This window comes from Cinclus cinclus, chromosome 5 (assembly GCF_963662255.1).
Source record: "Cinclus cinclus chromosome 5, bCinCin1.1, whole genome shotgun sequence".
Taxonomy (NCBI): Eukaryota; Metazoa; Chordata; class Aves; order Passeriformes; family Cinclidae; genus Cinclus; species Cinclus cinclus.
Window position 1 is genome coordinate 2,120,976 of NC_085050.1, and position 13,819 is coordinate 2,134,794.

Sequence of the window (13,819 nt, forward strand, 5' to 3'; positions counted from 1 at the left end):
GCGCCTACGTGCGGCGCGCGAGCAAGCGTCGGCTGCGGCGCGTGCAGACCCGCACGGAGCCGGGCAGGCCCCGCCCCCCCGCTTGGCCCCGCCCCTGTGTCCCGCTTGGCCCCCGCCCCTCGCCCCTCGCACAGCCCGAGCCGCGCCGGACGCTGCCGCCGTTTATTTACGCCACCAGGGGGCGCCCCCGCCCCGCCCATCCCGTCCGCGCGGGGCCCGCGCGCTCCCGGTGCCACCGGCCCGGTCCGGGGCTCCGGTCAGGGGCTGCCGCCGGCTCGGTCCGACCCGGTCAGGGGCTGCCGCCGGCCCTTGCCGCGCCGTGTTTCTCAGCGAACCGCCTGCGGGAGAGAGCGCCCTCAGACACCGCGGGGCCGGGACCACCCGAGGGGCCTCCCGCGAACCCACCCCGGGATCGATCGCCTGTCCGGGCAGGAAGGAGCCCCGAGGGACCGGGACCCGCAGACACTGCAAGACCCCAGGGCCGGGCACCCTCTGGCTGGACGCTGGCTCTGGCGAGACCCGTTTAATTCCAAGCTCAGGTGATGGCAGCAGGAGCTGCTCTGGGAGAGGCACGGGGGAGATACGGTCCCTGCTGGGGACATTCCCGATGCCGGGGCTGCCCAGAGCAGCTCATGGTCCCCCAGGACCACCCACAGGAGTCCCCATGCCCAAGCAGATCCCAGCCAGGTTTCCCAGTCAGGATGGATCCCTCAGCACCACCCCAATGCCCAACAAGCCCAGGCACACTCAACTTCCCCTCAGACACATCCTCAATTTTCTCTATCTTCCTAAACCAAGACACACACACCAAAACTGGTCTCTTGTCCCAGGACTTGCCTCAGGAAAACCCGGTATAGAGATCAAACTCCCCCTGTACCCTCACACCAAGGAGGATTAACAGCGCTGTCCCTGGTGCAAACAGGAATGTCCTGCCCACACCAAGGGTGCCATGGTGGGGGACTCTCACCTCCTGGCATAGTCGTACAAGGCTCGTTTCCTCTCCTGCAAGGACAGGTGACGCTCCACAGGGGACTTTGCAAACTGCTTTGTAGCCGGCTAGAAGAGAAAGCACAGGAGCCATCAGGAGACAAATGAAGTAGGGTGGCTCTGGAAGGACCTGGCATGCCAGGCTGGTGCTCCATGCTCCTGGTTAGTCCTGAACACGAGCCACCAGAACAGGCAGACATGACCCCAAAGTACCTTGGAAGAAGGCGCAGCCACAGAGCCCTGGATGCCAGAAGCAGCTGCAGCCTGGGAGGTAGACGGGGCAGGCAGGTCTCCAGCCTCTTTACTCTCAGGGAAGAAGGGAACTCTCCCCTCCAGCAAGTTGGCAATGGTGGTGTCCACACAGTTGGTTTGGACTGCAGGGATGAAAGGACCTGTTAGAGATCAGGACACTCCATCCTGGCTGCCACTGTGTTCCAGTGCAGTGGCAGTGGGGACAAGGTTTCTTCTTTAAGACCACAGAAGGTGCTCCCACGTCCCTGCTGCCACCCCAGTCCCTGCTCACCCAGGTCTGTCCTGATGACTTCCAAGGGCACGTGAGGCAGCACCTCCTTGACCTGCTGTGCCATGGCCACGACCCACATGTCCTCGGGAGCACCCCCAGGCAGGCTGGGGGGCACCCTGGGCTGGGCTGCCGGGTGCTGGCTCAAGGCTGCAGGAGAAAGGACAGTGGTAAGGCACAGGGTGAGGGACTGAAAGTGGGCGGTCTGTCACTGAGAACAGACAGAGGTCCCCCCCAAAAGCAGATCCTAGGCTGAGGTTCTGTAGCCAGGACTCCTCCTTCAGGACTCCCACCTGGGGCAAAGGGCAGCCGTGCCGTGTGCCTCAGCCTCTTCATGTGCTCGGTCCTGTCGGCAGCGGTGATCCGTGTGGATACCACACCCAGCTCCATGGCCAAGAGCTGTGGAACGCAGAGGAGTCACACATAAAACACACAACACACACATCCCAGGCAGCCCCTCTGCGCTGGGTAGCATGTCGGGGTACACGGGGCCATGGTGAGGGCAAGAGGACTGGGAACTATTTTTCCAGGGCCTCTGGGATGCATTTCAGTGTTGCAGAGAGCACAAGGACCGGGAATATCATCCTGCCAAAACAGGCTGACAAGGAGATATGAAATCTTTGGAGCTGTGAAGTACCCAGCACATACAGGCAGGGTGGAGAAACAACTGCTTTGTTCTATTTGTGGCATTATAAAAAGGGGGTGAAAGGTTTGAACTCAATGGGAAGAGCCCTGACAACTGCAGAAAGGCTCAATATGGGGTGGCAAATAGGCCATGACATAACTGAGCTCTTGCAAGCGGCAGTGAGTATGTACCAGAGCTCCCATCACACAAAAGACATCCAGAAATGCCTTCTGCAACTCTGCCTGCACCCTGCTCTCCTCTGTGCCCACCCCAATGCGCAGCAGTCGTACACATCCCTCTCCCACACCACCTTCCTACCTCCTGAACTCGGAGCGCAAAGTCCTCAACCCGCTCGTCCGCTCGTCTGGGGACAGACGGCATCCACCTGAGTGGGGACAACAGCACATGGAGCCAGCCCTGCAGGGAGCAGCCCTTGGGGACACCCTGCCAGGGGCAGCCATGCCATCCACGCCTCCACGCTCCCTGCTCAACCCACGCCTCTCCCAACAGGAGCATCAAACCCCAACAACCCCTCCCAAATCCAGGACATGGCAGAAGACAGAACTGGCTCACTGGAGCTCTGTTAGCCCTCAAATGTAACACGAGGGATCTGCAGTTCCCAGAAAAGCCTTAATGAGGATGTGTGGCCATTTACTTGGAAGTAGAAAACAGGTCACCCGAAATTCACAGAACCAGGGAAAGGCTTTCCTTTGCTGAAATACACCAAGCCCTACATTTGATTCCCAGTCCCTTTCATTGCCCTCATTACAGCAGAGCTACTCAGCCAGCCTGGGCTCACCCAAGCCCTGGGCAGGGGTCTGGACCACCCCTGCACCATCCCCCTGGACCAAGTGCAGCCCTGCAGAGAATCACTACAGATCAGCTTCAAAAATACACCTGGAAACCTGAACTAAACACCTGGAGAGACAGACTCCTCTCCTTCCCCAGCAAGAACCATGAGCCCTTTCCACATCAGAAGCTGGTCCAGGAGTTGGACATGGCCAGGCCCAGACGGTGCTGAGCCCAGCCCTGCTGAGGCACCCAGGGAGGGAGCTCTCACTGCCACAGTGACACCACGGCCCTGCCCACCCTCAACCCTGCCCCAAACAGAAGAGAGAGACGTAGTACCTTACTTGATAAACTGTGAAGGGAACAAAGAAGGTCCAGAGCAGCTCCGTGATCCAGGAGGAGTCAGCCACGCTCTGGGGAAGAGGGCACAGTGAGATCCCACCCACGGAACAGGAGCTGGTCCAGGTTCCACTGGGGAGGGAGGTAGGCAGAGCACACCTGGGCTGTAGCTGGAGGATTGGGAAAGTGGGAATAGCAAACCCAGTGCAAGCAGAGCAAGCCTCAGGGCAGCTTCACCCTCATTAGTCATCACCAGTTTTCACCTTTCCCAGTGGAAACTTTCCTCCCACCAAGACAGCAGCAAGACTTTCCCTCAGTATCCCCACATTCCCTACTAGTATGTGCCTTCAGAAAGCTACAAAAATGCCTGAAAACCTACAAAAACCTACAAACCATGAATAATCCTCCCTCATTCTGGTGGCAACAGCCTCTCTGTGATGTCCCAACTCCTGTAAGCCCTCCCAGGGAACAGGACAAGAGGAAACAGCCTCAAGTTGTGCAAGGGGATGGATATTGGGAAAATTCCTCCTTGAAAGGGCTGCCCAGCTCTGGCACAGCTGCCCAGGGCAGGGGGAAGTCCCCATTTCTGAGGGGATTTAACAGCTGTGTGGATGTGGCACTTGGGGACATGGTCAGTGGTGGCCTTGTCAGTGCTTGGGGAATGGTTGGGCCCCACAGGCTCAGAGGGATCTCCCAACCCAAATGACTCTGTGATTCTCAGACAGGCTCGTGCCTGGTTTATCCCACAGCCTGGGAAGAGGAGCTGTACATGAGAAAAGCCCCAAAAGCCCAGCCACGAGGGGAATAGAGAAGGCTCATCTGGATAAACAGAAGCTCAGAACCCTAAATCCAAACACCTGGAGTGATGCCCACAGCCAGATTTCAGTTACACTGCCTGTGCCACAGGACAACACCCTCCTGCAATATTCCAAACAACTGGAGCTGGAGAAAATTCTTTCTTAACCCCAAATTTGGTGTTTGGCCCAACCCCGTGCCTAATATACATTACACAATTACAAAAGAAAATTTGCTATAAAACACCGATTGAACCATTCAAAACATCACATCTCCAGTCCTTTCAGTTTCTGATGGTTTAAAATCACTCCAGAAATCCACCAGGATTACTCAGCCAATGTGCAGGAAGCACAAAATTGCTGATCAGACTCTGGAGGTAAAATTTGAGGCAAGAAGTGACTGTAACCAGCACCTCCACACAGATCTTCTGTTCTCCCTGACATGCACAAGGGTGGGGATGCACAGACAGACACACAACTTGTCACATCTCAGAATTTCTCAAAGGAACTAAACCCATAAAAGCATAGGATATTCCTTATACACTTTCCAGAACAGAAAAATCTCTCCCACTTCTCTGGAGGAGTCATTCAAGACATAACTTATCCTCACTGCTAGAAAACTGTATCTTCACCCATGCTTGTGGCCTGCCTCAACTCTATCTCTGCATCCCTGGCCTAGCAGGGGTTAACAAAGCTCTGCCAAATATTCCTGCAGTTCCCATCCCTCCACACACCCAGACGACTCCTCACCCTGCCAGGGGTTCCTTTGCTGTGTCCCACAGAAGCATCAGATCCACGAGTGACAGCCATGACTGGCAGCTCTCTGTGGTCACCAGATCATAAATAACAAATATAAAAAATAAGAAGTTCAACAAAGCCTTGCTGAGAGCAGTTTCCCTGCAATGCCTTTGGCATTGGAGCCATTGCCCTCACTGCTCCTGCACCATGTCCTGTGTCTGTGCCTGGGGCACCAGGTCAGAAAACTCCAGAGCCCTGTGTGATCTTTGGCACGAGGACTGACTGCAGCTGCTCTTCCATAGCAGGGAACTCACTGCACTGGCCATGGAAGCCAGAAACACAGTGACAGCCAGCTGGGCCACCACACATCTGTCAGACTGGCCAAAGTAAGCAGGGGAGTCCTGACTGACCAAGTTCCTGAGAAAGGCACTGGGAACAGTGCTCTAGCCCTGAGCAGCTTTTCCCAGTGTGCCAGGACACGAGGCCAGGACACACCACAGGTTCCAAAGCAAGAGCAGAAGGAAAAGCTGTACCCACCCCACACCTTGTCCCTGTGCCCACCACTCACCACAGCCACCAATGGCCTCCGGACCTGCAGGGCAACAGGCTGGACCTCATTCAGGATGGAGAAGGGCCAGGAGCTGGAAGGGAGGAGTTCTGCAGTGAACGATCCCGGAATCACCTCAAACCATTCTGTCACAATACACCAGAGCTATGCCCAGCCACCTGCCACAGGAATTCCCATTCCTCTGCTGTAGGAATTCTCATTCCCTCACCTGAAACGGAGCAGCCCAGCCCTGCCATTGGTGGCTGCCTCCTCTGGGAACAGTAGCAGTGGGGGGTTCCCTTGCTGGGCTGAGTATTCCTTCAGGGAATCCACCAGCTCCGCACGGCTGCTGGTCACTCCCAGCTCCATGAATCCCCGGGACCAGCAGATGAACCCTGGGGCACCACTCAGGGCAGGCTGCAGGGAGAACAGGAGTGAGGAAGAAACACTACCCTGCCCACCCTTCCAGGCTCTCCTGCCCCTCCAGGCCCATCTTCCCAGGTGACAGAGGTGACAAAGTTCCTATTCATTAACAAAAATTCCTCTGGGACTGAGAGTGACCTGTGTTGACAGAACATCTTACTGCCAGGCCTTAGCCCCTGCTCCAGCCCAAATTCCACAGGAAATAGATTCCAAATCATCAGTTCAGATTGTGCCCTGTCTGTCAGTCACATGCACTCCCAGCTGCCCATGTCCCAGTGTTCTCTCCAGCAGTCTCTGACACACTTGGCAGGACACACACTGCTTCCAGGAGTCCCCCCTCTCCGGGTCAGGGGTAAATCAATGGCTGTGCAGAACAAAGGAGCCACCTGGAGCCTGCTGACTCAGGAACTCCACACACAAAGAATTTTACAGGAGCAGGGACAGCACAGATCTAACCAAGCACCACTAACGTGCAGCTCCCTCAGCACCCCCCCAGTGCTGTGGGAAACCCCACAACCAGCCCTGCCCCCTTATCCAGAAGGTCAAAAAAGGAAGCAGCTACTGGGATCTGTCCACCAAAACCAACCCCCACTGTAACAACTCCTGCTGCTCCTCACCCTGTTTCACTCTTTTATGCAGAGCCCAGGAGTGACACTGAGCCACAGAAAACACCTCAAGGTTAACACCCTGAGTTAGTAAATCAGATCTAGAGAGAGCCTAGAGGGAAGCTGGAGAGGGCATCTGCGTCAGAAACTGGAGCGACAGGACAAGGATTAATGGGTATGACTGAAAGAGGAGAAATTTAGGCTGGATATTAGGAAGAAATTTTTGGCTGTGACAATGACGATGCTGCCCAGAGAAGCTGTGGCTGCTCCTGGATCCCTGGAAGTGTCCAAGGCCAGGCTGGACAGGGCTTGGAGCCACTTGGGCTGGTAGGAGATGTCCTTGCCCATGGCACGGGATGGCACTGAGTGGGCTTTAAACTGCTTTCCACTGTGACCACTGCAACACCAAATCGGGCAGAGCCGCCTGCCCGTGCCCCGCCCTCGAGGAGGAGCCCCAGCCGTGCCCTCACCGTGTTGCAGGAGGTGAGCAGGCTGACGACATTGTGGTCGAAGGGGGTGATGTGGTTGGCAATGAAGACCCTGGCACCGGCCCCGCGCAGCCGAGGGTCGCTCTGACGCACCAGCAACCCCAGCACGGAGCACATCACACGGACAATGAACCTGCCAGGGGAACAACGATCTTCCTCAAGTCCTGCCGCCCGAAGCACTGCTAGGTGACAGGACCCAGGAATTCTGGTAGCTGGACAAATGACACTGGGACCAAATGGAAATGACACGTCGGGTGCAGGAATTGGTGTGGGGCTGGGACTGGGGGGCAGCAAGTGCCCACAGGACACCTGAGCAGCACGCCAGGCTTATCCACGTGCTCCAGACCAGTCCCTGAGCACTTCAGAGGTGGCTGCCAGCTCCGGGCTTGGCAGAGGAAGCACCTCCAAGGCTCCTGAAGACAAGGAGTTCCAAAGGCTCAGCTCCCCACAGATCCTTCCCTGAGCCAATCTCTCATGGCTCTGGACACCCAGGGGCCGGGGCGGCCCTGCCACCCCACACCCATCCCGGGCAGCAGCCGGAGCCCCCCGAGGTCACGCACCGGCGCACGACGCTGTCGGGCAGAGCGCAGCTGACCAGGAACACGTGGACACCGATGAAGACGCGCAAGACGAGCAGGCAGAGCCCCACAGGGGCGTAGAGCAGCAGGGCCAGGAGCAGGAACCCATCAGTCGGGAACCTGCAGGGGCAGAGAGCGGCCGGGGCCGCCTGAGCACAGCTGGGACGATCCCCAGGACCCGCCCTGAGGCCGCCGCTCCGCGTGGTCCCCCCAGCAAGTCTCCAAATCCATTTCGGGCATACCTCGGAACCTCCCCGGTCCCCCCACAGATCACCCCGACCTTCCCTACGGGGGTTCCGTGAGACACCCCCGCCCAGCGTTCCCGCAGTTCTCGCGCGGCTCCCCCGGGAGTCCCCACGGCGCGGGCCCCGGGCGGGCGCTCACCGGTGCGAGTCGAAGAGCCGCTCGGGGCCCGGGGCCGCGGGCGGCTCCATCCCAGCCGTGCCGGCGCCTCACAGCCACCCCGCACCCGCCGCCATCTTGCCCGCGGCCGCGCGCCCGGCCCGCGCGGGGCACGCTGGGAGCGCGCCGCCTTCCGGGCCCGCACCGCGCCGCCGCAGCACTCTCGCCTCGGCCGCGGCCCTCGGCGGCTCCGGCGGACTCGGTGAGCGGCTCTGGCAATGGGACTGTTCTGCTCCGCTGCGGCGCCTGTTATCGGCACATCTCGCTGATAGCGGGACGGTAGCTCCCGACGGAACTACAACTCCCAGCGTACCCGCGGCAGAACCCTGCTTCTGGCAGGCCCCGCCCTGGGAACTACAGCTCCCGGCGTGCTTCGCAGTGTAGGAGAGCTGTGGACAGACTCCGCCTCAGGCCTACAACCCCCGTAGTGACTCGCGGCACGGCCCCGCCCCGGCGGGGCGCGGTTTCCGCTCGGCGGCATGGCGGCAGCGGCACGGAGAGCGCGGATCCGGTGGATCCCGGTGCCACCGGCTGTACAGGGCTGGTGCCGAGCACTGACCGGGACCGCTGAGCCACCGCCGCCCCCTCCCCCTCCTCCTCCTTCTCATACTCCGCCGCCCTCCGCCAGGGGCCGGTCTCTGGCGGCGGCGGTGGGCGCCGGGGCGGCGGCACTGGTGCTGCTGTGGGCCCGGGAGCGCCGCCGACCCCCGCTGAGCGCCGCCGTGCCCGTCCCACCGCCCGCCCCGCCGCCTACATCCCCCCGCGCCGCCTTCAACTTCATCGCCGACGTTGTGGAGAAAACGGCGCCCGCGCTGGTCTACGTGGAGATCGTGGGCAGGTACCGGCACCGGGAGGTCTCCGGGAAGGATTTCCGTCCTTTCTGCGCAGTGTGGTCCCGGCCCCTCCGGAGGGCTCCTGCGAGTAGCGTGGGAGGGACCGACACGCGGCTGCCGCACGTCCCTGCCGCTTCCACATCCTCCGGGGCCGTCTGGTGAAGGTGCCTTCCAGGCTGCCTCCTTACTCTGCCTGGGAGCAGCATTTGGCAGTTCCCTTTGTGCTGTCTGATTAATGTTCTCACCATCCAATGCCTCCGGCCTCTCGGAGTGCCTCTATGCAGCAGCTCTGCCCTCCAGCTGGGTGACTGCTGCTTCAAGCTTGGTGTCATCTGTGTGCAGTTTCACCTTCTCTGCTTCACAATGTAAGGAGGCGTCAGCTGGTGCTGTTCCTTCTCTGGGTTTCTGACCTGCACTGGCAATAATTCACCACCAGCTGGGCTTTGGCCTTGCTGGTCGGTGCAGTTTTCCATTCGCTTCACCTGCCTACCAGGAGAACTAGGGCCTAGAGTTGTGAGTCTGCTCCTGCTATCAGGAAACATTGCTGTGGCCTCTAAGATGTTTGTTACTTGCTACAAGGCTGGGCTCTGTGTGTTCTGGCCTTGTCCCTGCACAGGTCATAGCCCTTCCGGCTCCTGCATGCTTCTGTTCCTGGTAGGATTACACCTTTGTAATGTGTACGTACAGCTGTGCACGACCTCTGGATTCCTGCTGCATTCGTGAGGATTCCTCTGTTTGTGCAGACTTGGGACAGGGAAGGATTCCCCCATCGTGCCACTACCCATGCACCGTCACTGCTCCCTGCTGTCTCCCAGCCCTGTCCCTGCCACTCCTCCTGACCCGTACCCTCCTTGCAGGCATCCCTTCCTGGGCCGGGAGGTGCCCATCTCCAATGGTTCAGGCTTCCTGGTGTCCCCGGATGGGCTGATTGTCACCAACGCGCACGTGGTGGCGAACCGGCGGCGCGTGCGGGTGAAGCTGGCAAGCGGCGAGATGTACGACGCCGTGGTGCAGGACGTGGACCAGGTGGCAGACATTGCTACCATCAAGATCAAGCCCAAGGTGCGTGCGTGTCACAGCCGTGGGGACACCGGGAGGCGGGGACGTTCCGTGTCGTGTTTTGTCTTGCTGACCGTCTTGCTCTCCACAGCATCCGCTGCCCACGCTGCCGCTGGGCCGCTCGGCCGAGGTGAGGCAGGGTGAGTTTGTGGTGGCCATGGGCAGCCCCTTTGCCCTGCAGAATACCATCACCTCGGGCATCGTCAGCTCAGCGCAGCGCGGCAGCCGTGAGCTGGGCCTGGCTGCCACCGACATGGAGTACATCCAGACCGATGCTGCCATTGATGTAAGGGACATGGGGATATGGGAGGGAGGAGGGGCTCACGTGGAGCATGGGAGTTCTGGCCGGTCACCCTGGGATCGGCCTCAGGATTGGAGTCTTGTGGTGTGCTCACGCTCTCTCTCCTCTGCTGCAGTTTGGGAACTCTGGGGGCCCCCTCGTCAACCTGGTGAGTCCTGCCGCTTGTCCCCTTGCTGGCCAGGGCAGGGATGTGCTGTGTGCTCTGTGTCCCTGTGTGGGAGTGCTTGTGGGTGCTGGGAGGCTTCCTGAAGGGAGGAGGGAGAGGAGGGCTAAGCGTGGCGTGAGAATCCCTGTGCAGTATCTGAGGCAGTTGGAGCTGATGGAGCTCCAGTGGAGACGAGGTCTGGCTGGTGCTGGCAGGGCAGACCCAGGGAGTGCATGGACTCATCCCCTGGCACCTGCCCAGCTTCAGCAATGCCGGGACAGCAGCCTGGGAAGGGATGGGCAGCCAGGTGGGGCCCCAGGCTGGTGCAGTAGTTCCCCGGCTCTCGACAGTGATCCCAGTGCCCTTTCCCTGCAGGATGGTGAGGTGATTGGTGTGAACACCATGAAGGTGACATCGGGCATCTCCTTTGCCATCCCCTCTGACCGGCTGCGGAAGTTCCTGCAGAAGGAGGAGCAGCGCAAGAGTGAGTGGGGACCTCCCTGCTTGGGTGTCGGGAGGGGAGGATGAGAGAGGGAAACTTTGGCACAGCTAGGCTCTGGGCCCTTCTTCCCAAGAAAGGCAAGGAGAGTGGGAGAAGTCTTTGGGGCCTCATCTGGTGTCACAGGAAAGCTGTGCTGCTGCTGCTGCCTTGCCCTGTGTTCTCCTGTGACACTGGGGAGGGACATTCTCTGTCAAAAATCTGACAGACAAGGAAAGCCAAGTCACGGTGCAGAATGCAACACCTGGAATGCTCCTGCTGGTGCTGGGAACTGGACTGAGCTGTTGTAGGGATTTGGAATGGCTCTGGATGCTGCCTGCCCTGAGGACTCAGCCCAGCACTGTTCTGAGCATGTCTCTGTTTTCTAGCCATGACATTCCATGTCCTTTCCTTCCACAGGCTCTTGGTTTGGCAATGCAGAGACAAAGCGCCGGTACATTGGGGTGATGATGCTGACCCTCACTCCCAGGTACCTGTCCTGAGGTCAGGGGTCAACAGACCAGTCCTGTTGGGGCAGGGATATGATGGGATCTTCACAACTAACAGGGTGCCTGGTTTTAGTAGGATTGTCTCAACATCTTAAGCTTTCACTCTCAGATCTCTTTGTGCTTGTGTTGTGGTTAGATTCCTGACTGGCTCAGGGGTAAATGGGAAACTTGCAAGTTTCTACAGTGGTAGCAGACTTTCTGAGCAGATAAAAAGTGCTCTCCCTGATAGGAGGGTGGAGCCAGCTGGGGGTCAGGCAACTGCTTCAGGTTGTGCCAGGGAAGGTTGAGGTTGGATATTGGGAATATTTCTTCTTGGAAAGCGCTGTCCACCCGAGGGCTTGGGCAATGGTGGAGTCCCCATCCCTGGGGGACTTTAACAGCTGTGTGGATGTGGCACTTGGGGACATGGTCAGTGGTGGCCTTGGTAGAGCTGGGGGAGTGGTTGGACTTGATCCTCAAAGTCTTTTCCAACCCAGACAATTCTGTGAAGCGCCCACGTCAGCAAGCAGGACCTGTGCTCTCACCTCTGGGAGCAGTTCTCAAGGACAACACCTGCTCTGGTTCTTTGGCTCTTGCAGCCACATTTAAGAGACCTTCAGCTGCCTCGTGGGGCTGGTGTTGTGGCATGCTGGGCAAACACCTTTTGGGGCTGTACTCTGCCCTCCTAAAGGTCTGGTGAGTTCCCCAATGCCCAGCAGATGGTGCTGGTATCCGGCAGAACCCGAGAGATGTGGGAGGCCAGCCCAGCCTCCTCCTGCTTCCCTGGCCACGCTTATAGAGACCAGGTCTGTCAGGAAGCAGCGTGAAATTCCTCGGACACGGCTCCTGGGACACATGTCCAACTTCCTTCCACACAGCCCCCGAGCTGGTCCAGGGAAACCACCTGACTGCCAGGCTTGTTAGTGCACAGCAGGAAGGGCTCCCTTGGAATTGGGTGACTGCCCTGAACCTTTCTATCTGAAAACCTTTCCCTGGCACAGGAAGGAGAAGCTCTGTGTTGGTCACAGGCTCAGGCACAGACCCCGTTGCTCTGTCGGTGGTGCCCAGGCTAGATAAGAGGCAGTGGGCACAGAGACATATAGGAGTCCACAAGAAATCTTTTTTTTTTTTTTTACTGTGAGGAGGGTGCACAGAGCCTGACACACATTGCCTGAAGAGCCTCAAAACCCAGCTGGAGACAGCCCAGAGCAGCCTGCCCTGACTGAGCCTGATGGGGGTTGGGTGAGATGAACTTGAGAGGCCACTTCCCACCTTTGCTGTGTGAAACTGGGAAGGGATGGCAGCTTGTACTGGGCTGTGAGACAGCACAGTAGAGTTCAGCACAGACCACAGCCACGTGGGGAGCACTGGCTGGCTGAGCAGGGACCTGACAGGAGCAGAACTGGGCAGAGACTGAGTGTGTGGGTCTGCAGGGATTGGAGCTGATGCAGTGTTTTTGAGGGAAGAATGCAGTCACTCTGGAGATGACCAGCTGGAGTGCTATATCCACTTCTGGATTTCATTCAAGATGGGTGAGGAGCAGTTGGGGAGAGTCCAAAGAGGAGCTGTGAGAGATGCAGAGTTTAAATTTGGTTTAGAAATCCTAAAATCTGCGGGAAAGTTGGAGAAACTGATTGTTTAGAGTCAGGAGGAGAGCTCTGCTGACATGTCTGGCAGGAAGAGGGGCACAGCCTGTGTTATGTATCCTGTCCACTTAGGGCAGAGAAATGAAACCACAGCAGGGGAGGGGTGGGTCAGACCCCGGGAAGGCTGATGTGACATGGGGCTATGCATCACCACAGCTCTGACCCAGTTGCTCCAGGGATTTCCAGCTCTCCCTGGTGCCTATGGGATTTTCATTCTGTCGTTTTGACAGGAGGATGGCCGTGTTTGGGGCTGGCAGCTGTGGCTCATGCAGGGACACAGGAGGGGAGGTTCTGTGCCTGGTCTCTAAGCCTGTGCAGCTGCAGGGAGTGGGGTGGGATCCCTGCTCTGCCTCCAGCTCCATCCCTGATACTGATGTTCACCCTGCAGCATCTTGGCAGAGCTGAAGCTGCGTGACCCCACCTTTCCTGACATCTCCTACGGCGTGCTGATCCACAAGGTGATCATCGGCTCCCCAGCACACCAGTAAGTGCTGCCCTGTGCCTCAGGGGTGTGTGAGGGAGCAGCAGGGCTTGGGGTCTGCAGCAGAAACCACCTGGTGACCTTTTCCCAGGCTGGGTGTCTTGCTGGTCAAGTACTGCTGCAGCTATAGAACCCTTGGCACCACAGCTCCTGTGGACTTGGAGGATGATGACGCTGAGCGCCTGCCTCACCCTCTGTGTACTTCATCTGTGTTCTCCACGCAGGGCAGGGCTGAAGGCTGGGGATGTGGTGCTGGAGATCAACGGGACAGTGTCAAGGCGTTCTGAGGACGTGTACGAGGCGGTGCGGACGCAGCAGAGCCTGGCCCTGCTGGTGCGGCGTGGCTATGACACCCTGCTCGTGAGCGTCGTCCCCGAGGTCACCGAGTAGCAGAGATCACCCGGTGCTGGCCCGGAGCTGAGGACAGGACTGAGATGTGTCCGTGCTGGCCAGGCAGAGACAGAGAGTTCGTGCAGGGCTGGAAGGGGCCAGGAGAGGGGCCTGTGACTTGTGGTGCAGCTCTCCCCTCTGTACTCCAATAAAGCACTTTTCT

General features: G+C 58.8%; 2 protein-coding genes across 3 annotated transcripts; one reads left to right on the top strand and one right to left on the bottom strand.

The window, feature by feature from the left end:
- Positions 1 to 203: 203 nt before the first annotated feature.
- On the bottom strand, positions 204 to 7,932 carry AUP1 (AUP1 lipid droplet regulating VLDL assembly factor). Of its 2 annotated transcripts, XM_062493276.1 has the most exons (12): positions 7,818 to 7,932; positions 7,416 to 7,553; positions 6,838 to 6,988; positions 5,569 to 5,756; positions 5,361 to 5,433; positions 3,261 to 3,334; positions 2,451 to 2,517; positions 1,801 to 1,906; positions 1,511 to 1,657; positions 1,201 to 1,361; positions 968 to 1,056; positions 204 to 338 (listed from the first exon to the last, which is right to left on the bottom strand). In XM_062493276.1, the coding sequence occupies exons 1-12, from the start codon at positions 7,865 to 7,867 to the stop codon at positions 290 to 292; spliced, it is 1,293 nt and encodes a 430-aa protein (XP_062349260.1). In that variant the 5' UTR covers positions 7,868 to 7,932; the 3' UTR covers positions 204 to 289. The 2 variants fall into 2 exon arrangements, with proteins under 2 accessions (XP_062349260.1, XP_062349261.1); XM_062493277.1 differs by lacking the exon at positions 7,416 to 7,553 and having other exon boundaries at positions 7,818 to 7,910.
- A 382-nt stretch (positions 7,933 to 8,314) lies between these two features.
- Positions 8,315 to 13,819, top strand: HTRA2 (HtrA serine peptidase 2). The gene is made up of 8 exons (XM_062493278.1): positions 8,315 to 8,673; positions 9,526 to 9,730; positions 9,819 to 10,013; positions 10,144 to 10,176; positions 10,549 to 10,657; positions 11,072 to 11,141; positions 13,174 to 13,269; positions 13,491 to 13,819. The coding sequence occupies exons 1-8, from the start codon at positions 8,315 to 8,317 to the stop codon at positions 13,654 to 13,656; spliced, it is 1,233 nt and encodes a 410-aa protein (XP_062349262.1). The 3' UTR covers positions 13,657 to 13,819.

Excerpts from the sequence above, each read along its gene's own strand:
- HTRA2 (XM_062493278.1), top strand. The coding sequence starts at position 8,315 with ATGGCGGCAGCGGCACGGAGAGCGCGGATCCGGTGGATCCCGGTGCCA. Across the intron at positions 10,658-11,071 it reads GAAGGAGGAGCAGCGCAAGA|GCTCTTGGTTTGGCAATGCA; the intron begins GTGAGTGGGGAC and ends TTCCTTCCACAG. Across the intron at positions 11,142-13,173 it reads ATGCTGACCCTCACTCCCAG|CATCTTGGCAGAGCTGAAGC; the intron begins GTACCTGTCCTG and ends TTCACCCTGCAG.
- AUP1 (XM_062493276.1), bottom strand. The coding sequence starts at position 7,867 with ATGGAGCCGCCCGCGGCCCCGGGCCCCGAGCGGCTCTTCGACTCGCAC. Across the intron at positions 2,518-3,260 it reads TTCACAGTTTATCAAGTAAG|GTGGATGCCGTCTGTCCCCA; the intron begins GTACTACGTCTC and ends GTCCCCACTCAG. Across the intron at positions 1,057-1,200 it reads TGGCTGCGCCTTCTTCCAAG|CCGGCTACAAAGCAGTTTGC; the intron begins GTACTTTGGGGT and ends TTTCTCTTCTAG.